The sequence below is a fragment of the Ascaphus truei genome, chromosome 23 (genome assembly GCF_040206685.1).
Source record: "Ascaphus truei isolate aAscTru1 chromosome 23, aAscTru1.hap1, whole genome shotgun sequence".
Taxonomy (NCBI): Eukaryota; Metazoa; Chordata; class Amphibia; order Anura; family Ascaphidae; genus Ascaphus; species Ascaphus truei.
The window spans coordinates 6,854,276-6,877,994 of record NC_134505.1 but is presented as its reverse complement, the minus strand read 5'-3'; the positions used below and the strand labels follow the sequence as shown (position 1 = coordinate 6,877,994).

At 55.5% G+C, this 23,719-nt stretch overlaps 1 protein-coding gene across 1 annotated transcript in view; it reads left to right on the top strand.

The window, feature by feature from the left end:
• The first annotated feature begins 714 nt into the window (after positions 1-714).
• Positions 715-23,719, top strand: part of MEIOC (meiosis specific with coiled-coil domain) — a 30,613-nt gene continuing 7,608 nt past the window's right edge. The window contains exons 1-6 of the mRNA XM_075580385.1: positions 715-1,072; positions 8,291-8,419; positions 9,760-9,929; positions 11,380-11,484; positions 16,497-18,195; positions 19,129-19,263. Coding sequence (XP_075436500.1) covers positions 1,067-1,072; positions 8,291-8,419; positions 9,760-9,929; positions 11,380-11,484; positions 16,497-18,195; positions 19,129-19,263 — 2,244 coding nt within the window. The 5' untranslated portion in view covers positions 715-1,066. The remainder of the gene's footprint in view (positions 1,073-8,290; positions 8,420-9,759; positions 9,930-11,379; positions 11,485-16,496; positions 18,196-19,128; positions 19,264-23,719) is intronic.

Below are 23,719 nucleotides of genomic sequence, written 5' to 3'. Positions count from 1 at the left end.
TATAATAATATAATAAGGATATAATATAATAATATGATAATATAGTATAATATAATAAGGATATAATAGAATAATATGGGAAATAGTAATATAATAATATGATAATATAATATGATAATATAGTATAATAATATAATAAGGATATAATAGAATAATATAATAATATAATAAGGATATAATAGAATAATATAATAAGGATATAATAGAATAATATAATAATATAATAAGGATATAATGGAATAAATGGGCATTGTTATCTGACTGTGGAACACTGACTGTAATGAATGACTTACGTTAATGACATCATCAGCGTCTGGAAGAAAAAAAAACTCCCTAGCACCCCGAAACGGCCACGCTCCGCCCCCTACCCTCTGCGGAACCAATCAAACGCCCCCCCTCACAGCTGCCGACCAATCAACGCCACGTTGCCTGTTTTGGGCGGGAAGGAGAAGGTGCGCGAGGACAGGTAGAACGAGAGAGAAGTGGCCGCGCCCCCTCCCCACCTGCCAGCCCCGCCCTGGCTGCACGCGCCCCCCTCATGCCCGCCAATCAGAATCCTACGGCCGGGCCTATGGGGCTGCTCCATCCGATCTCCCTCGCTACAAGCGGGGCCGGCCAATCAGGCTTCGAGCCGCGGCGCGCGCCCCACCTGCCAGCCCCGCCCGGGCTGCACGCGGCCCCCTCCCCTGCCCGCCAATCAGGCGTCGAGCCGCGGCGCGCGGCGGGGGTGGGTTGCCGGGGTAGGAGTTGGGGTCGCGCGGAGGTCAGGGGCAGAGTAACGGTCACTCCCGAGACAACGTGCCCAGTATGTGTGTGTGAGGAAACCGAGCCTCGCATCTCCCCCCCCCCGTTATACCGACTTCCGTGACCCCGTCTCCGCCTCACACACTCCGACTTCCGGTGCGCAGTGACCGGGACACCCCACCGGCCTCCCTCATACCGGCTTCCAAGGCTCACTTACCGGGGAACCCCCCACCGCCTCTCACAGCGACTTCCGGTAACCTCCCCCCCTCTCCTCATACCGACTTCCGGGGCTCACAGTGACACCCTGTGACTAGACACAGACATGGAGGTGAGGACACACTCACTCATCTCCCCTCAAACTCATACTCCATCATCCCCCCTCACACTCACTCATCCCCCCTCATACTCCCACCCCCCCCCCAAAACTCACTCATCCCCCCTCATACTCTCACATCACCCCTCACAGTCATACTCCCACATCCCCCTCACACTCATACTCCCACACACCCCTTCACCCCTAATACTCCCACATCCCCTCTCACATCCTCACACTCACTCATCCCCCCTCATACTCCCACCCACCCCCAAAACTCACTCACCCCCCCTCATACTCCCACATCCCCCTCACACTCATACTCCCACATCCCCTCACACTCATACTCCCATATCCCCCTCACACTCATACTCCCACATCCCCCTCACACTCATACTCCCACATCCCCCTCACACTCATACTCCCACACCCCCCCTCACACACATACTCCCACATCCCCCTCACACTCATACTCCCACCCCCCCCTCACACACATACTCCCACATCACACTCATACTCCCACATCCCCCTCACACTCATACTCCCACATCCCCCTCACAAACATACTCCCACATCCCCCCTCACACACATACTCCCACATCCCCCCTCACACTCATACTCCCACATCCCCCTCACACTCATACTCCCACATCCCCCTCACACACATACTCCCATATCCCCCTCACACTCATACTCCCACCTCACACTCATACTCCCACATCCCCCTCACACTCATACTCCCACATCCCCCTCACACTCATACTCCCACATCCCCCTCACACACATACTCCCACATCCCCCTCACACTCATACTCCCACATCCCCCTCACACTCATACTCCCACATCCCCCCTCACACTCATACTCCCACATCCCCCTCACACTCACTCATCCCCCCTAATACTCCCACATCCCCTCTCTCATACTCCCACCCCCCCCCAAAACTCACTCATCCCCCCTCATACTCTCACATCACCCCTCACACTCATAATCCCACATCCCCCTCACACTCATACTCCCACATCCCCCTCACACTCATACTCCCACATCCCCCTCACACTCATACTCCCACATCCCTCTCACACTCATACTCCCACATCCCCCCTCACACTCATACTCCCACATCCCCCTCACACTCACTCATCCCCCCTAATACTCCCACATCCCCTCTCTCATACTCCCACCCCCCCCCAAAACTCACTCATCCCCCCTCATACTCTCACATCACCCCTCACACTCATAATCCCACATCCCCCTCACACTCATACTCCCACATCCCCCTCACACTCATACTCCCACATCCCCTTCACACTCATACTCCCACATCCCTCTCACACTCATACTCCCACATCCCCCTCACACTCATACTCCCACATCCCCCTCACACTCATACTCCCACACCCCCCTTCCCCCCCTAATACTCCCACATCCCCTCTCGCACCCCCAAACTCACTCATCCCCCCTCATACTCCCACACCCCCCCAAAACTCACTCATCCCCCCCTCATACTCTCACATCACCCCTCACACTCATACTCCCACATCCCCCTCACACTCATACTCCAAAATTTCCCCTCACACTCATACTCCAACATCCCCCCTCACACTCACTCATCCCCCCTAATACTCCCACATCCCCTCTCACACCCCCAAACTCACTCATCCCCCTCATACTCTCACATCAACCCTCACACTCATACTCCCACACACCCCCTCACACTCATACTCCCACATCCCCCTCACACACATACTCCCACATCCCCCCCTCACACTCATACTCCCACATCCCCCTCACACTCATACTCCCACATCCCCTCACACTCATACTCCCACATCCCCCCCTCACACTCATACTCCCACATCCCCCTCACACACATACTCCCACATCCCCCCTCACACACATACTCCCACATCCCCCTCACACACATACTCCCACATCCCCCCTCACACTCATACTCCCACATCCCCCATCACACTCATACTCCCACATCCCCATCACACTCATACTCCCACATCCCCCTCACACTCATACTCCCACATCCCCCTCACACGCATACTCCCACATCCCCCTCACACTCATACTCCCACATACACCTCACACTCATACTCCCACATCCCCCTCACACTCATACTCCCACATCCCCCTCACACTCATACTCCCACATCCCCCCTCACACTCATACTCCCACATCCCCCTCACACTCATACTCCCACATCCCCTCACACTCATACTCCCACATCCCCCTCACACTCATACTCCCACATCCCCCCTCACACTCATACTCCCACACCCCCCTCACACACATACTCCCACATCCCCCCTCACACACATACTCCCACATCCCCCTCACACACATACCCCCAAATCCCCCTCACACTCATACTCCCACATCCCCCTCACACTCATACTCCCACATCCCCCTCACACTCATACTCCCACATCCCCCTCACACTCATACTCCCACATCCCCCTCACACACATACTCCCACATCCCCCTCACACTCATACTCCCACACCCCCCCTCACACTCATACTCCCACACCCCCCCTCACACACATACTCCCACATCCCCCTCACACTCATACTCCCACATCCCCCCTCACACACATACTCCCACATCCCCCTCACACTCATACTCCCACTTCCCCCTCACACTCATACTCCCACATCCCCCTCACACTCATACTCCCACATCCCCCTCACACACATACTCCCACATCCCCCCTCACACACATACTCCCACATCCCCCCTCACACACATACTCCCACATCCCCCCTCACACTCATACTCCCACATCCCCCTCACACATCCCCCCTCACACACATACTCCCACTTCCCCCTCACACTCATACTCCCACTTCCCCCTCACACTCATACTCCCACATCCCCCTCACACACATACTCCCACATCCCCCCTCACACTCATACTCCCACATCCCCCTCACACTCATACTCCCACATACACCTCACACTCATACTCCCACATCCCCCTCACACTCATACTCCCACACCCCCCTCACACTCATACTCCCACATCCCCCCTCACACTCATACTCCCACATCCCCCTCACACTCATACTCCCACATCCCCCCTCACACTCATACTCCCACACCCCCCCTCACACACATACTCCCACATCCCCCTCACACTCATACTCCCACATCCCCCCTCACACTCATACTCCCACATCCCCCCTCACACACATACTCCCACATCCCCCCTCACACACATACTCCCACATCCCCCCTCACACTCATACTCCCACATCCCCCTCACACTCATACTCCCACATCCCCCTCACACACATACTCACACATCCCCCCTCACACTCATACTCCCACACACCCCTCACACTCATACTCCCACATCCCACTCATACTCCCACATCCCCTCACACTCATACTCCCACACCCCCTCATACTCCCACACCCCACTCACACTCCTACTCCTACCATACTCCCACACCCCCCTTCACACTCCTACTCCTACCATACTCCCACATCCCCCTCACACTCATACTCCCACATCCCCCTCACACTCATACTCCCACATCCCCCCTCACACACATACTCCCACATCCCCCTCACACACATACTCCCACATCCCCCTCATACTCTCACACACATACTCCCACATCCCCCCCTCACACTCATACTCCCACATCCCCCCTCACACTCATACTCCCACATACACCTCACACTCATACTCCCACATCCCCCTCACACTCATACTCCCACATCCCCCCTCACACTCATACTCCCACATCCCCCCTCACACTCATACTCCCACATCCCCCTCACACTCATACTCCCACATCCCCCTCACACACATACTCACACATCCCCCCTCACACTCATACTCCCACACACCCCTCACACTCATACTCCCACATCCCACTCATACTCCCACATCCCCTCACACTCATACTCCCACACCCCCTCATACTCCCACACCCCACTCACACTCCTACTCCTACCATACTCCCACACCCCCCTTCACACTCCTACTCCTACCATACTCCCACATCCCCCTCACACTCATACTCCCACATCCCCCTCACACTCATACTCCCACATCCCCCCTCACACACATACTCCCACATCCCCCTCACACACATACTCCCACATCCCCCTCATACTCTCACACACATACTCCCACATCCCCCCCTCACACTCATACTCCCACATCCCCCCTCACACTCATACTCCCACATACACCTCACACTCATACTCCCACATCCCCCTCACACTCATACTCCCACATCCCCCCTCACACTCATACTCCCACATCCCCCCTCACACTCATACTCCCACATCCCCCCTCACACACATACTCCCACATCCCCCCTCACACTCATACTCCCACATCCCCCTCACACTCATACTCCCACATCCCCCTCACACTCATACTCCCACATCCCCCTCACACTCATACTCCCACATCCCCCTCACACTCATACTCCCACATCCCCCTCACACTCATACTCCCACATCCCCCCTCACACTCATACTCCCACATCCCCCTCACACTCATACTCCCACATCCCCCTCACACACTCATACTCCCACATCCCCCCTCACACACATACTCCCACATCCCCCCTCACACTCATACTCCCACATCCCCCTCACACTCATACTCCCACACTCCCCCTCACACTCATACTCCCACATCCCCTCTCACACTCATTCTCCCACATCCCCCTCACACTCATACTCCCACATCCCCCTCACACACATACTCCCACATCCCCCTCATACTCCCACATCCCCCTCACACACATACTCCCACATCCCCCCTCACACACATACTCCCACATCCCCCCTCACACACATACTCCCACATCCCCACTCACACTCATACTCCCACATCCCCCTCACACATCCCCCCTCACACACATACTCCCACTTCCCCCTCACACTCATACTCCCACTACCCCCTCACACTCATACTCCCACATCCCCCTCACACACATACTCCCACATCCCCCCTCACACTCATACTCCCACATCCCCCTCACACTCATACTCCCACATACACCTCACACTCATACTCCCACATCCCCCTCACACTCATACTCCCACATCCCCCTCACACTCATACTCCCACATCCCCCCTCACACTCATACTCCCACATCCCCCTCACACTCATACTCCCACATCCCCCCTCACACTCATACTCCCACATCCCCCCTCACACACATACTCCCACATCCCCCTCACACTCATACTCCCACATCCCCCTCACACTCATACTCCCACATCCCCCTCACACACATACTCCCACATCCCCCCTCACACTCATACTCCCACACCCCCCTCACACTCATACTCCCACATCCCCTCACACTCATACTCCCACACCCCCTCATACTCCCACACCCCACTCACACTCCTACTCCTACCATACTCCCACACCCCCCTTCACACTCCTACTCCTACCATACTCCCACATCCCCCTCACACTCATACTCCCACATCCCCCTCACACTCATACTCCCACATCCCCCCTCACACACATACTCCCACATCCCCCTCACACACATACTCCCACATCCCCCTCATACTCCCACATCCCCCTCACACACATACTCCCACATCCCCCCTCACACTCATACTCCCACATCCCCCCTCACACTCATACTCCCACATACACCTCACACTCATACTCCCACATCCCCCTCACACTCATACTCCCACATCCCCCCTCACACTCATACTCCCACATCCCCCCTCACACTCATACTCCCACATACACCTCACACTCATACTCCCACATCCCCCTCACACTCATACTCCCACATCCCCCCTCACACTCATACTCCCACATCCCCCCTCACACACATACTCCCACATTCCCCCTCACACACATACTCCCACATCCCCCCTCACACTCATACTCCCTCATCCCCCTCACACTCATACTCCCACATCCCCCTCACACTCATACTCCCACATCCCCCTCACACTCATACTCCCACATCCCCCTCACACTCATACTCCCACATCCCCCTCACACTCATACTCCCACATCCCCCCTCACACTCATACTCCCACATCCCCCTCACACTCATACTCCCACATCCCCCTCACACTCATACTCCCACATCCCCCTCACACACTCATACTCCCACATCCCCCCTCACACACATACTCCCACATCCCCCCTCACACTCATACTCCCACATCCCCCTCACACTCATACTCCCACATCCCCTCTCACACTCATTCTCCCACATCCCCCTCACACTCATACTCCCACATCCCCTCTCACACACATACTCCCACATCCCCCTCACACTCATACTCCCACATCCCCCCTCACACACATACTCCCACATCCCCCCTCACACTCATACTCCCACATCCCTCTCACACTCATACTCCCACATCCCCCCTCACACTCATACTCCCACATCCCCCCTCACACTCATACTCCCACATCCCTCTCACACTCATACTCCCACATCCCCCCTCACACACATACTCCCACATCCCCCTCACACTCATACTCCCACATCCCCACTCATACTCCCACATCCCCACTCATACTCCCACACACCCCTCACACTCATACTCCCACATCCCCACTCATACTCCCACACCCCCCTCACACACATCCTTTTACTCAGTATGCTCCCTCGGTTTGGAAACACTGGTCTGGAGTATCCGCTTACTCTCGCTTCATCTGAAAGATTAGCGTTGTCCCTCGTGACTACAGTACCATCGTGTCCGAGGAGGCTGCAGCGTGCTGGGATTCCCGCTTCTCTACGTCCGGCACAGACCTGTCCCCACCCCCTTCTGTGCCCGGCTACTGTGCAGGGAAACACGAAGGAAAGTGACCGGACACCCGTCCCGCACGCCGCGTCGCTGCCCCGTGACCGACTGGACACCGCAACGTGCCCTTTGTGTATCGTCCACGTGGTATAACGCCCAGCGCTGCGTCTCTGCGTTAGTGATGATGGCGGTCACAGCCGCGCCGGGAGTAAGCGGGGCGATGTTATACGACGTGGGCGACACACACAGGGCCCGTTGCGGTGTCCAGAGTCGGTAAGGAGGAGCGACACAGATGCGCGGTGATATCCTGCGTTATATAGGGATACGCTGTGTTCCCGTGGGGGGGGGGGGTAATAATGCAGCCCGCTACATCAGTACTAAGCAGCCTTTTGCTATACGACCCCTCACAGTCCCGCAGACTCTCTCTCACGCTGGTCCCTCCCGTCTCCCCGCAGCCTAAAGCCGCTTACAGGGGGAGCAGCCGGTGCTGGCACAACTCGGACGGAAGCGGCAAACTGACCGACGCGTTCAGCAGCGCCGTGATGTCACACAGCAACTCGTTCTACAGCTCTTACATATCCCAGGTACCAGGGCAGCCGGCGCGCCCGCCTCTCGCCCGCGCGGCAGAGGGACATTAGCCGCCGGCTTTACTGGGGAGCCATTCTCTCCCGTCACGTTTATTCGGTGGCGCTCCAGCTTCGGCATTTTAAACGCGCCGTCCTTTTTTTTACCCGTTACACTGGCTGCCCGTCGCTATCAGGGACGTGGGAGAGGATTTTCTACTTCGAAAGGTCATTTAATAAGAACAGTATTTAATATCCGCCACCTTTTGTGGCGTTGGCGGCCTGCAGCCTCCTGCGGCAGTTAATGGGTTAATACGTTTCCGCAGAAGCCCAGAAGTGACGCGGGATAATGTAGATTTATCTCTGCGGTGTCATCGAGCGAACGCACGACGTGGTGTTAGGCCACGTATTGCAGCGCCACGGGACGGGGGAAGCCCTGCACGTCCTGCCCCCTTAAACCCGAGCTTGGCTTAAAGCAGCAGTGCAGGTTTGATTCATTCATTTTATTACAGGATGGAAGCAGGGGGTCTCCGGAGCTGAACCCCGTTAATCTGAGCTCCAGGGACCCCCTGCTTCCGGAGATAGTTAACTGCGTTGGGGGGGCCGGGATCTCTGCAGCCAGGGAACGGTGTGCCTGACGAAACGGCGGCGTTTACATGTCCCGCGGAACCATAGGACGCTGCACAGAGATACCTCCGTAGGGAGGGGGGGGGGGTGTCTGTAAGTATCTGCGGAAACGGAGGGTCCCTGGAGCGAGAAATGAAGGGTTCCACTGCGGAGACCCCCAGCTTCATTCCTATAATAAATAATACATGGCTGAGAGCTGTATTGCTGCAGTAATGAAGGCTAAGCATGTTACATACGTGTGTATTGTGACAGACGGGGAAAAACCATTCTCAGTTACCACAGCAGCATACATGTGAAGGCGTGTGTGTGTGTGTGTGTGTGTGTGTGTGTGTGTGTGTGTGTGTGTGTGTGTGTGTGTGTGTGTGTGTGTGTGTGTGTGTGTGTGTGTGTGTGCGCGCGCGCGCGCGCGCGTGTGTGTGTGTGTGTGCGTTTCACGGGGACATTGCATTACAGATCAGTTTGGTTTTGTTGGGACATTAGGACATTGATGAGGAAAATGTGGGGAGAACAGTTTCTATGAACAAGTACAAACCACAAACAGGCAAGAAATGTACGTGAGCGCGTCATCCGCAGGCCTCGGCCTGTCCTACTCATGTTAATGTGCGCTACACCGGCGCAGCTCGGCCATTTTTAACTCTATCTGACGTTGCAGATGGCGGCGGGTTTGAACATCGTTACGTCTCGCGTTCAAATGGCCGGACAAAAGCGTACGTGCCTGTATCTCGTTTCCCCAGAGCGACGACGCGCTGGACTTGCGCCAGAACTTGGAGTCCTCGCTGTCTCCCGACCCCTCGGACTATTCCTGCAATGCTGCCGAGCCGTCCCTCTTCTACGCGCCGTGGTCGGCCTACGGGGACGAGACGAAGCCAGCGGGCGGCGGCTCCCCGGCCCACGCAAAGAGCAGGTGAGTTCCCGGGGGCTCGGTACGTAGCGCGCGGCGTTGTACGTGTGACGTGCGTTACAGCGTCACTGAGCCGCTTGGCTTTCTCAGTGCAAAGACGCCAGAATAGTCTCGTTAAGGGGGCCGTTTCCAATGCAAACGTACGTCTGGGCGGTGGCACCGTGTGCGTCCTAACCCTTAGAGCGCCGGAGGGGTCGGGGTAACAGAGTGCCACGGTGCGGGTTACGTGACCGCGGCGGCCATTTTCCAGGTTAGTTGGGGTGCACGCAGGCCGCGGTCTACGCAGGACAAGCAGTCCTCTCTGGGCCTGACGTGGTGACTACGTCCCGGGGGGAATGCCAGTCCCCATGCTATAGTGACTATGCCTGGAGGCACTCCGTGGGATAAAGGACCATTCCTAGTTCAGTACACCCCTTTTTCTGAACATGCGGGGGGTCTCTGGAGCTGAATGGTGGTCATTTCAGCCCTGGGGACCACCTGCCCCCGCGCTCACTGATGACGTCACCGCTTGATGCAGAGCATTTCAACCTCCATTTTGTTTCCAGAGACCGCCGTGCTTCCCACCTGAAGGGGGGAATTGCGTCTTTAAAAACAGGAGCCCTCAAGGGCCACCAACAGGTCAGGTTTTAAGGATATCCCTGCTTCAGCACAGGTAGCTCAGTCATAATGACTAAGCCACTGATTGAGCCACCTGTGCTGAAGCAGGGATATCCTGAACCAGCTAAGCTGTTGGTGGCCCTTGAGGACTGAAGCTGGCCTCCCCTGCGTTAAAGGATGTGACACCCCTAAAAGCATATCTTACAGCAGCATCGCACCTGAGGTGAGGGGCGCCTGTAACAAGGATTGTATCTCCCCGTCAGTTAAATCGGCTGCGCAAACTAGAGGCGCAAGATTGTTTGGGCGGGGAGCGCGGCGGTTACAGAGGCCCCACGCTCTTCTCCAAGGCTCTTTGTGGCATTTATTGTTTTGGTGGATGGGGGCGGCGGTTACTGGGGCCCCACGCTCTTCCCACGCTCGGGGGATCGCTCGAGGCCTCGGCAACTTCACTTACCGCGACTCCGTCGGATTTGGCAACGCGGCGTCAAATGCCGCTTCAGACCAGGTAATGGGGGGGACCAAGCAGTGGGAAAGAGCAGGCAGGGGGGCGCAAGGCAAAAGGCTTGCGCACTCCGTAGTTAAATGATAGAGCGACCAAGCTTTTGACATTTCAGTTGGAAGCATGAAGGACCCCCCCCCCCCTGTGTGTCCATAATTAGGTATCACAACCTTATAGAAATGTGCCCCTCATCCCATTCATATCCTGTGAAACCCAAAGGGTGAAACCTGAGGGGGTACCCTGGGTGCAGCGCGCCTTGGAGGGTTTCACGGTGTCTCATGCGCACCAAGCGAGGAAATAGAAGGGTAACCGTGCCGGTGTATACTAACCAATGGCCCCTTCTTCCCGCTCTGCTAGGATTCAAGTGGAAAAGAACGAGTACGGGAGCGAGGCCGATCTGTACGGGCTGGTGTCCAACATCTTGGAAGAGCCAGAGAAGTTGCAGCCATTTTTTAATGACGGGTTTGTATATGAATCCGTACCATGTTGAAGTGACCCGCGTATGCTTGCAATTTCTTCGCTTTTAACGTATAGCAAATAACACGCAATTTGTTTATTTTGCTTTAAGGGCACTAGATCGGCGATTGCTAACAGGGGAGGGGGGTCGGGAACCCCTAGAGGTTTGTGAGGTGTCTCCAAAGGATTCACCAAAGTGGAATCTGTAATAGGGGTCCCCAGGCAGTATAGTGGGGTCCTGAGTCTGTGTGGGCACTGCATACTTAGTAAGACCCCAAATTGCACCTTAGTGTGTGGGGTATTGCTGTCGCTGACAGTAGGAGCTTCCCACAGTGCTCTGCATCCACAGCAGCAAGGCATTGTGGGGCATGAAGCCCCCACAGTGAGTGACAGCTATACCCCCCCCCCCCCCATGCTACCTACACACTAAGGGGCAGTTTGGGGGATTATTAAGCGTTTGTCCCCCCACGCGCTCAGGACACTATATACTGCCTGGGATCGGTCACACATTTTGGGGGATTATTAGGCGTGTGTCCCCCCCACGCGCTCAGGACACTATATACTGCCTGGGATCAGTCACACAGTTTGGGGGATTATTAAGCGTGTGTTCCCCCCACCCGCTCAGGACACTATATACTGCCTGGGATCAGTCACACAGTTTGGGGGATTATTAAGCGTGTGTTCCCCCCACGTGCTCAGGACACTATATACTGCCTGGGATCAGGCACACAGTTTGGGGGATTATTAAGCGTGTGTTCCCCCCACGCGCTCAGGACACTATATACTGCCTGGGATCAGTCACACAGTTTGGGGGATTGTTAAGCGTATGTTACCCGCACGCGCTCAGGACACTATATACTGCCTGGGATCAGTCACACAGTTTGGGGGATTATTAAGCGTGTGTTCCCCGCACGCGCTCAGGACACTATATACTGCCTGGGATCGGGCACACAGTTTGGGGGATTATTAAGCGTGTGTTCCCCCCACGCGCTCAGGACACTATATACTGCCTGGGATCAGTCACACAGTTTGGGGGATTATTAAGCGTGTGTTCCCCCCACGTGCTCAGGACACTATATACTGCCTGGGATCGGTCACACAGTTTGGGGGATTATTAAGCGTGTGTTCCCCCCACGCGCTCAGGACACTATATACTGCCTGGGATCAGTCACACAGTTTGGGGGATTATTAAGCGTGTGTTCCCCCCACGCACTCAGGACACTATATACTGCCTGGGATCAGTCACACAGTTTGGGGGATTATTAAACGTGTGTCCCCCACGTGCTCAGGACACTATATACTGCCTGGGATCGGGCACACAGTTTGGGGGATTATTAAGCGTGTGTTCCCCCACACGCGCTCAGGACACTATATACTGCCTGGGATCAGTCACACAGTTTGGGGGTTATTAAGCGTGTGTTCCCCGCACGCGCTCGGGACACTATATACTGCCTGGGATCGGTCACACAGTTTGGGGGATTATTAAGCGTGTGTTCCCCCCACGTGCTCAGGACACTATATACTGCCTGGGATCAGTCACACAGTTTGGGGGATTATTAAGCGTGTGTCCCCACACGCTCAGGACACTATATACTGCCTGGGATCGGGCACACAGTTTGGGGGGATTATTAAGCGTGTGTTCCCCCCACGCGCTCAGGACACTATATACTGCCTGGGATCAGTCACACAGTTTGGGGGATTATTAAGCGTGTGTCCCCCACACGCTCAGGACACTATATACTGCCTGGGATCAGTCACACAGTTTGGGGGATTATTAAGCGTGTGTTCCCCCCACGCTCTCAGGACACTATATACTGCATGGGATCGTTCACACAGTTTGGGGGATTATTAAGCGTGTGTCCCCCACACGCTCAGGACACTATATACTGCCTGGGATCAGTCACACAGTTTGGGGGATTATTAAGCGTGTGTCCCCCACGTGCTCAGGACACTATATACTGCCTGGGATCGGGCACACAGTTTGGGGGATTATTAAGCGTGTGTTCCCCCACACGCGCTCAGGACACTATATACTGCCTGGGATCAGTCACACAGTTTGGGGGTTATTAAGCGTGTGTTCCTCGCACGCGCTCGGGACACTATATACTGCCTGGGATCGGTCACACAGTTTGGGGGATTATTAAGCGTGTGTTCCCCCCACGTGCTCAGGACACTATATACTGCCTGGGATCAGTCACACAGTTTGGGGGATTATTAAGCGTGTGTCCCCACACGCTCAGGACACTATATACTGCCTGGGATCGGGCACACAGTTTGGGGGGATTATTAAGCGTGTGTTCCCCCCACGCGCTCAGGACACTATATACTGCCTGGGATCAGTCACACAGTTTGGGGGATTATTAAGCGTGTGTCCCCCACACGCTCAGGACACTATATACTGCCTGGGATCAGTCACACAGTTTGGGGGATTATTAAGCGTGTGTTCCCCCCACGCTCTCAGGACACTATATACTGCCTGGGATCGTTCACACAGTTTGGGGGATTATTACGCGTGTGTTCCCCCCACGCGCTCAGGACACTATATACTGCCTGGGATCAGTCACACAGTTTGGGGGATTATTAAGCGTGTGTTCCCCCCACGCGCTCAGGACACTATATACTGCCTGGGATCAGTCACACAGTTTGGGGGATTATTAAGCGTGTGTTCCCCCCCACACGCTCAGGACACTATATACGGCCTGGGATCGGTCACACAGTTTGGGGGATTATTAAGCGTGTGTTCCCCCCACGCGCTCAGGACACTATATACTGCCTGGGATCGGTCACACAGTTTGGGGGATTATTAAGCGTGTGTTCCCCCCACGCGCTCAGGACACTATATACTGCCTGGGATCAGTCACACAGTTTGGGGGATTATTAAGCGTGTGTTCCCCCCCACACGCTCAGGACACTATATACTGCCTGGGATCTGGCACACAGTTTGGGGGATTATTAAGCGTGTGTTCCCCCCACGTGCTCAGGACACTATATACTGCCTGGGATCAGTCACACAGTTTGGGGGATTATTAAGCGTGTGTTCCCCCCCACACGCTCAGGACACTATATACTGCCTGGGATCTGGCACACAGTTTGGGGGATTATTAAGCGTGTGTTCCCCCCACGTGCTCAGGACACTATATACTGCCTGGGATCAGTCACACAGTTTGGGGGATTATTAAGCGTGTGTTCCCCCCCACACGCTCAGGACACTATATACGGCCTGGGATCGGTCACACAGTTTGGGGGATTATTAAGCGTGTGTTCCCCCCACGCGCTCAGGACACTATATACTGCCTGGGATCAGTCACACAGTTTGGGGGATTATTAAGCGTGTGTTCCCCCCCACACGCTCAGGACACTATATACTGCCTGGGATCTGGCACACAGTTTGGGGGATTATTAAGCGTGTGTTCCCCCCACGTGCTCAGGACACTATATACTGCCTGGGATCAGTCACACAGTTTGGGGGATTATTAAGCGTGTGTTCCCCCCCACACGCTCAGGACACTATATACTGCCTGGGATCGGGCACACAGTTTGGGGGATTATTAAGCGTGTGTTCCCCCCACGCGCTCAGGACACTATATACTGCCTAGGATCGGTCACACAGTTTGGGGGATTATTAAGCGTGTGTTCCCCCCACGCGCTCAGGACACTATATACTGCCTGGGATCGGTCACACAGTTTGGGGGATTATTAAGCGTGTTTTCCCCCCACGCGCTCAGGACACTATATTCTGCCTGGAATCGGTCACACAGTTTGGGGGATTATTAAGCGTGTTCCCCCCACGCGCTCAGGACACTATATACTGCCTGGGATCGGTCACACAGTTTGGGGGATTATTAAGCGTGTGTTCCCCCCACGTGCTCAGGACACTATATACTGCATGGGATCGGGCACACAGTTTGGGGGATTATTAAGCGTGTGTTCCCCCCACGCGCTCAGGACACTATATACTGCCTGGGTTCGGGCACACAGTTTGGGGGATTATTAAGCGTGTGTGTCCCCCCACACGCTCAGGACACTATATACTGCCTGGGATCGGTCACACGGTTTGGGGGATTATTAAGCGTGTGTTCCCCCCACGTGCTCAGGACACTATATACTGCCTGGGATCGGTCACACGGTTTGGGGGATTATTAAGCGTGTGTTCCCCCCACGTGCTCAGGACACTATATACTGCCTGGGATCGGTCACACGGTTTGGGGGATTATTAAGCGTGTGTTCCCCCCACGTGCTCAGGACACTATATACTGCATGGGATCGGGCACACAGTTTGGGGGATTATTAAGCGTGTGTCCCCCCCCCCCCATACGTTCTGTTAGCGAGAGTCTGACGAGTCGACGATAAGATTTATTCATTAGGGATTCGGGGGACTGATATTGCCTAGCAGGGGGGCGCAGGGTAAATACGGTGGGGAACCGCTGAATTAGATAAACACATTTTGCCAGTAACCGTAAAACGGTTTATTTGCGTTTCTAGACGAATTCTTATGTCACCTAGTTGTACAATAATGTATATGTCTATTCCCCTCTTGGGCGATTACAAATAACTTGTTAGGCCGCGTCCATCCTCCCCGCGAGAACAAAAGGCCATACCTCCGAGGCCGGCCCCTGCGCGCGCGATGAAGAGCGACGGCGCTCGCCATTTTGGAGGAGACCAAATGTTTTTATTTTGCCGCGCGACAGCCGGGTCACGTGAGCGGTTCAGCCAATAAGGGCGAACCGCTCACGTGACGTCACAGACACGCCTCCCCATCTCAAAGGCCACGGCCCGCCTCTGGGGCAGGCGGGGGGCGACGCCACGCGCGCCTACTATATCCGCGGCCTTCCGTCTTGTACATGATCCCTTCTATAACGGAGTGTGTTTTACTGACGGACGCTGCCAAGCAGCAAGTTGTACCGTTGTTTTGTATCTACATGTTAGAGAGGAAAACAAATCTTATTTTTGAGGTATAAGTAGGATCATAAATATGAATAAATATATTCTGTGGGTTTACTTTTATATTTTTTTTATAGAGGGTGCGCTTCCAGTTTGAAGTCGGTGTGGCCTATTAACGCAAACAGGCGGTCTGATCACCACGATCTTCTGCCCGACAACAAAAGACACGGGGATCCCCCCTTCATGCAGCAACCTTTCTACAGCCCCGAACCCATGGGAGGCGTGGGAAAGCCGGGCCTGACCCCCCAGCAGGAAATGGACGAGCTGTATCAAGGACTCGCCGCCCTGGAACAGGAGGAGCAGTGGCTGTACTCCCGGAACGAGGGCAGCAGGGGTTACAACACGCAGACCAACGACAGCGCCAAGATGTCGTTCCAGGAATACCCGTTCGCCAAGAACTGCTTCACGCCTCCGGCGCCACCTCCCGACGTGGCCAAGGATTCGGCGCAGAAAAGGGCTGACGCCTTCCTGTGTCAGTTCAACCGGTACAGCAGCGACGCCAACCTCGCCAGGTACAACGACATTTTAAACGCCAGTAAAGCCAAGCAAAGCAAATGCCACAGTCTCGGCCTTCAGGACGGCAAGAAAGTCGGTAACGGGTCATCCGACGCGCTCGCGGCGGATACCGACAGCTACGCGAAGTTCTTCCAAGCCAAGCAGGGCAGTCAGAAGAAGCTTGAAGATTTGATGCCGGACGGGCAGAATTACACGTTCTGCAAGGCCGCATCTCTGATGTCGGACAAGCAATTCGCAAAAGACGCGTCGTTTGTTTCTGACTTTGGCCTCAAGTCAGATTACGCCCTGAAAACGCTTTCCCTGTGCGGAGGGAGCGGGGATTTCGCTAACCGCTTGGAGAAGCCGCACTCCGGACACGACGGCCAGAGCTCGGCGTTCTTCAAGCCCGCCATGTCGTTAGCGGGCACCAACGCGGCGATCCGGTCTCCCTGGGTAAACGGCCAGGCAGAAAGTAGCTCCCCTTCTGCGTATTGTACGCAAGGCGGGGGGGTGAAGTTAGGGACCCCTTTATCCGCTGCTCAGAAAAGCTCCGCTCACCACTCCGACTACCCCCCAATTGCGTCTTCCTCCCTGACCCCCAGCGGCACGCCTCTGCTCCAGAAGTACTGCCAGGAGAACCCGGCGTTTTCCGTCTTCAACTTCAACTACAGCCGCGCCGACCGCCAGCAGGAGGGCTCATCCAAGATGGGAGAGGAAGGCCTGTACGACTCGGCGGACAAGAAGCTGAAGCCGCCCAACGGGTTTTGCGAACATTTCCCCGTCACGTACAGCCCCGTAGATAACGGCGGCAAGCAGGGGTACCAGGCGAAACGCGGGCAGTATGACGCCGAGGAGAAGCACTTGGAGGGCTCCTACCAGGATCTGTTGCAGAGCGCGGCGCACTACGCCAGGCAGGGCAGAGGCGACGGCAACGCCGCAAACAGCCGCCTCCCGCGGGCGCCGAGCTCTGGCTTTTCTGCCGCGCTTCTGCGAGGCGACCTGCGACACGGCCGCTTCCAGAGCAGCTTCGCGCCGCGCTCCCTGCAGCTCCCGGCCCACCCCCTCGTGGACTCCTACGACCCGTTTTCCTGCGACGACCTGGGCCGCCTGTACCCGTACTTCAACGACCTGATGTACGGCGAGGCTTCGCTGCCCGCGTTCGCCCCGATGTTCGGCACGCAGAGGTCGGGGAAAGCCCGGAGCGGGCCCGCCAGCGAGCTTCACGTCCGCTTGGAAGAGTGTTACGAGCAGTGGCGAGCAATGGAGAAAGAGAGGAAAAAGGTAGGGGTGCAGGGGGGTGCAGCAGAGAGGAAACGGGGCGGTAGGGCTAATCCTTCATCAAACATTAATATTGAGTTACCCTGGCGGTTCCTCGTATGTTCCTGGGCACAAGGTACAGTTGTAATGATGACAAGTTCCCGTTACAAAGTAGGACGCGGCCGTGAAGGTACTGGGACAGGAAGCGGATGTGAGGGATTCTGGGTAAATTGATCCTTTAAGGGTGGGGGGGGGGGGGGTAATTGGGACAGAGAAGAGCGAGCGGATGCGATGTGGAACCGTGGCGCTATCAGCAGGTTTCTGGGGGGTGGATATAAGGAGAGAAGTGCCAGGTACGCTGAGGGGGAGATAGTTGGGTCACGTGCCTATCAGTATTCAGGGTGACCCGTGAGGACTCGTCCGTGGGTTATTATGGTGTGCTGGAGAGCAGGTATATAAAGCGCTCAGGACCTGGATCACTAACAGACGGTCAGCGGCAGCTGTTACTCTCACAGATTTTATGGCGCACTTTCACTGTGGACAATGCCGCTGTTATTTCACTGTCTGCCGATGGGACGGGTGTACCTCGGTGCAGCATGGACAGACTCCTTTTAAAGGACCTGAACCTTTAAATAAAATGTCGTTCCCCCCCCCCCCCAATATTTGAAGGAGGCGATGAATCACGGTAATGTCAGCTGCGGTGACCCCCTTCTCTCCCCGAGATGGTGATGTTGCTATCTCTGCGCAGTTTAACAGCCCCACATAGCGCCGTCCAATGGGGCGACGTCTCCGCTTCCTAATCGGGACGCGGGACCTTTAAACCTCCCTATTGCGTTCCCAGCCGGAGTGGCTACAGGGGTCACCTGCCAAGGCACGTATCTCGGGAAACAGGATGGGTCTTTAAATGAATTTCCTTTTGTGTGACTATATATATATATATATTTCTGCTCTTATTAGACAGAATCCGTCCTGGTGAAGAATTATCCGGGGAAGAAGGTGACCAGCACCAACAACACCCCGATCCCGCGGCTCACGGCCAATCCTTCCCGGGTCGACCGCCTCATCGTGGACCAGCTGCGCGAGCAGGCCCGAGTAAGCCGCCGTTTGCTTATTTTTGCAGTCGGCGCGTTCGCCAATTTGTGCGGAGATGTTAGCGTCGCTGCGGCAGCCTCGCCGTGAGTAATGAGCACCACCCGGGGGAGATGCAGATCCGGTTTAGAAGAAAGTGCCCCGGGGTGTGATTATGTTGTAGTATTTGTGACCATCGCTGTCACCGAGAAGTCAGAGGCTTCCCCCTCCCCTGGTGAGAAGCACAAAGGGGATTAAAAGAAAACATTGACGGTGGTAAACGAGACCAGACAGAAGGAAACATACAATGCAGGAGGGAGCGGTGCTGTATAAGAGACCAAACACACAGAAAGTTACAATGCAGGATTGGGAGGTGCTGTAGCTATTAAATGCCGGACAGGTTGTGGTCATTCATTAAATGCCTGGGTAAACAGGTAGGTCCTGAGCCTGCGATAGATTCCCAGAGAGGGGGTCCTGAGCCTGCGATAGGTCCCCAGAGAGGGGGTCCTGAGCCTGTGATAGATTCCCAGAGAGGGGTTCCTGAGCCTGTGATAGGTTCCCAGAGAGGGGGTCCTGAGCCTGTGATAGGTTCCCAGAGAGGGGGTCCTGGGCCTGTGATAGGTTCCCAGAGAGGGGGTCCTGAGCCTGCGATAGGTCCCCAGAGAGGGGGTCCTGAGCCTGTGATAGGTTCCCAGAGAGGGGGTCCTGAGCCTGCGATAGGTTCCCAGAGAGGGGGTCCTGAGCCTGCGATAGGTTCCCAGAGAGGGGGTCCTGAGCCTGTGATAGGTTCCCAGAGAGGGGGTCCTGAGCCTGCGATAGGTCCCCAGAGAGGGGGTCCTGAGCCTGTGATAGGTTCCCAGAGAGGGGGTCCTGAGCCTGCGATAGGTTCCCAGAGAGGGGGTCTCTCGCACTGTACGAGGCAGACTGTCAGGCCAACCACGGTCATTTCATCTCCACGGACCCCCCTGCTCCCCGAGATACTTCCATGTAAGGTCTCGATAATACCAGATGCCGCCGAGCGGCAGCGCGATCCGGTGACGTCACCCTGCGCTGCCGCCGAGCGGCATCTTGATAGAGGAGCCTCGGTAGTGAGAGGAGACGCGGGGGCGTGGCCGTGAGCGGTTCGCCCTCATTGGCTGAACGTGACGCGTCCGTCGCCGGCCCAAAACCTACTTTGGAAATCTCTTCAAGAGTCAGCCGCCCTGCTGCTCCAGGCGGCGCACACGCCGCTACACGTATGTTTGCTTCAATTGTTGTTTTGTTTTGTTTTTCGGCCTCGCGACGCCGCTGGCGATTTGAGGTATAATGACCTAAAGCTGCTGCCGCTATCCCTGCATTTTAAAGGCGCCACGCAGGCCGATAGGCAGCAGCCAGGGGTGACGGCTCGCCTTCCTATTGGCCCACCGGACCTTGAAACCGCCATATTGCATGCCCGGCCGCAGCAGCTACCGGCAGCACCTTCCGAGGTTTAGTATCTCGGGGGGCGGGGGGTCCCCGGAGATGAAATCAACGCAGGAGAGACCACCTGCTTTATACCTAGTAGTACAAACCAAGTGGTAATGGTCATTTACGGCAGGGGTGCGCAAACTGGGGGGCGCGGGCGGCTGCAGAGGTCCCGCGCTCTTCCCCAAGGCATTAAAATGAAATGGGGGGGGGGGTCGCGTGAGCCCCCTGTAACCTCAACTAACCGAGATTCACCCGGCGTCTGGACGCGTCTCCATGGCAACGTGGCGTCAAATTACACAGCGGGGTCATTCGGCGTGACGTCACACGCGCATTGTCACAGCAACACGCCGTCAAATGACCCTGCGCGCCATTTGACGCCACACTTTGCGAATGAGGGGCGCGGGAGCCCCGGGAGACACCAGGCAGTATATAGTGTCCTGAGTGCATGGGGGGAACACACGCTTAATAATCCCCCATACTGTGTGCCCGATCCCAGGCAGTATATAGTGTCCTGGGCGCATGGGGGGAACACACGCTTAATAATCCCCCATACTGTGTGCCCGATGCCAGGCAGTATATAGTGTCCTGAGCGCGTGGGGGGAACACATGCTTAATAATCCCCCAAACTGTGTGACCGATCCCAGGCAGTATATAGTGTCCTGGGCGCATGGGGGGAACACACGCTTAATAATCCCCCATACTGTGTGCCCGATGCCAGGCAGTATATAGTGTCCTGAGCGCGTGGGGGGAACACATGCTTAATAATCCCCCAAACTGTGTGACCGATCCCAGGCAGTATATAGTGTCCTGAGCGTGTGGGGGGGAACACACGCTTAATAATCCCCCAAACTGTGTGCCCGATCCCAGGCAGTATATAGTGTCCTGAGCGCGTGGGGGACACACACGCTTAATAATCCCCCAAACTGTGTGCCCGATCCCAGGCAGTATATAGTGTCCTGAGCACGTGGGGGGGACACACGCTTAATAATCCCCCAAACTGTGTGCCCGATCCCAGGCAGTATATAGTGTCCTGATCGCGTGGAGGGAACACACGCTTAATAATCCCCCAAACTGTGTGCCCGATCCCAGGCAGTATATAGTGTCCTGAGCACGTGGGGGGGACACACGCTTAATAATCCCCCAAACTGCGTGCCCGATCCCAGGCAGTATATAGCGTCCTGAGCTCGTGGGGGGAACGCACGCTTAATAATCCCCCAAACTGTGTGACCGATCCCAGGCAGTATATAGTGTCCTGAGCACGTGGGGGGAACACATGCTTAATAATCCCCCAAACTGTGTGCCCGATCCCAGGCAGTATATAGTGTCCTGAGCACGTGGGGGGAACACATGCTTAATAATCCCCCAAACTGTGTGACTGATCCCAGGCAGTATATAGTGTCCTGAGCGCGTGGGGGGAGCACACGCTTAATAATCCCCCAAACTATGTGCCCGATCCCAGGCAGTATATAGTGTCCTGAGCGCGTGGGGGGAACACACGCTCAATAATCCCCCAAACTGTGTGCCGATCCCAGGCAGTATATAGTGTCCTGAGCGTGTGGGGGGAACTCACGCTTAATAATCCCCCAAACTGTGTGACTGATCCCAGGCAGTATATAGTGTCCTGAGTGTGGGGGGAACACACGCTTAATAATCCCCCAAACTGTGTGCCGATCCCAGGCAGTATATAGTGTCCTGAGCGCGTGGGGGGAACACACGCTTAATAATCCCCCAAACTATGTGCCCGATCCCAGGCAGTATATAGTGTCCTGAGCGCGTGGGGGGAACACACGCTCAATAATCCCCCAAACTGTGTGCCGATCCCAGGCAGTATATAGTGTCCTGAGCGCGTGGGGGAACACACGCTTCATAATCCCCCAAACTGTGTGACTGATCCCAGGCAGTATATAGTGTCCTGAGCGCGTGGGGGGAACACACGCTTAATAATCCCCCAAACTATGTGCCCGATCCCAGGCAGTATATAGTGTCCTGAGCGCGTGGGGGGAACACACGCTTAATAATCCCCCAAACTGTGTGACCGATCCCAGGCAGTATATAGTGTCCTGAGCGCGTGGGAGGAACACACGCTTAATAATCCCCCAAACTGTGTGACCGATCCCAGGATGTATATAGTGTCCTGAGCGCGTGGGGGGAACACACGCTTAATGATCCCCAAAACTGTGTGACCGATCCCAGGCAGTATATAGTGTCCTGAGCGTGTGGGGGGAACACACGCTTAATAATCCCCCAAACTGTGTGACCGATCCCAGGCAGTATATAGTGTCCTGAGCGCGTGGGGGGACACACGCTTAATAATCCCCCAAACTGTGTGCCCGATCCCAGGCAGTATATAGTGTCCTGAGCACGTGGGGGGAACACACGCTTAATAATCCCCCAAACTGTGTGACCGATCCCAGGCAGTATATAGTGTCCTGAGCACGTGGGGGGAACACATGCTTAATAATCCCCCAAACTGTGTGACTGATCCCAGGCAGTATATAGTGTCCTGAGCACGTGGGGGGAACACACGCTTAATAATCCCCCAAACTGTGTGCCCGATCCCAGGCAGTATATAGTGTCCTGAGCGCGTGGGGGGGAACACACGCTTAATAATCCCCCAAACTGTGTGCCTGATCCCAGGCAATATATAATGCCCTGAGCATGTGGGGGGAACACACGCTTACTAATCCCCCAAACTGTGTGCCCGATCCCAGGCAGTATATAGTGTCCTGAGCGCGTGGGGGGAACACACGCTTAATAATCCCCCAAACTGTGTGACCGATCCCAGGCAGTTTATAGTGTCCTGAGCACGTGGGGGGGAACACACGCTTAATAATCCCCCAAACTGTGTGACCGATCCCAGGCAGTATATAGTGTCCTGAGCGCGTGGGGGGGAACACACGCTTAATAATCCCCCAAACTGTGTGACCGATCCCAGGCAGTTTATAGTGTCCTGAGCACGTGGGGGGGGAACACACGCTTAATAATCCCCCAAACTGTGTGACCGATCCCAGGCAGTATATAGTGTCCTGAGCGC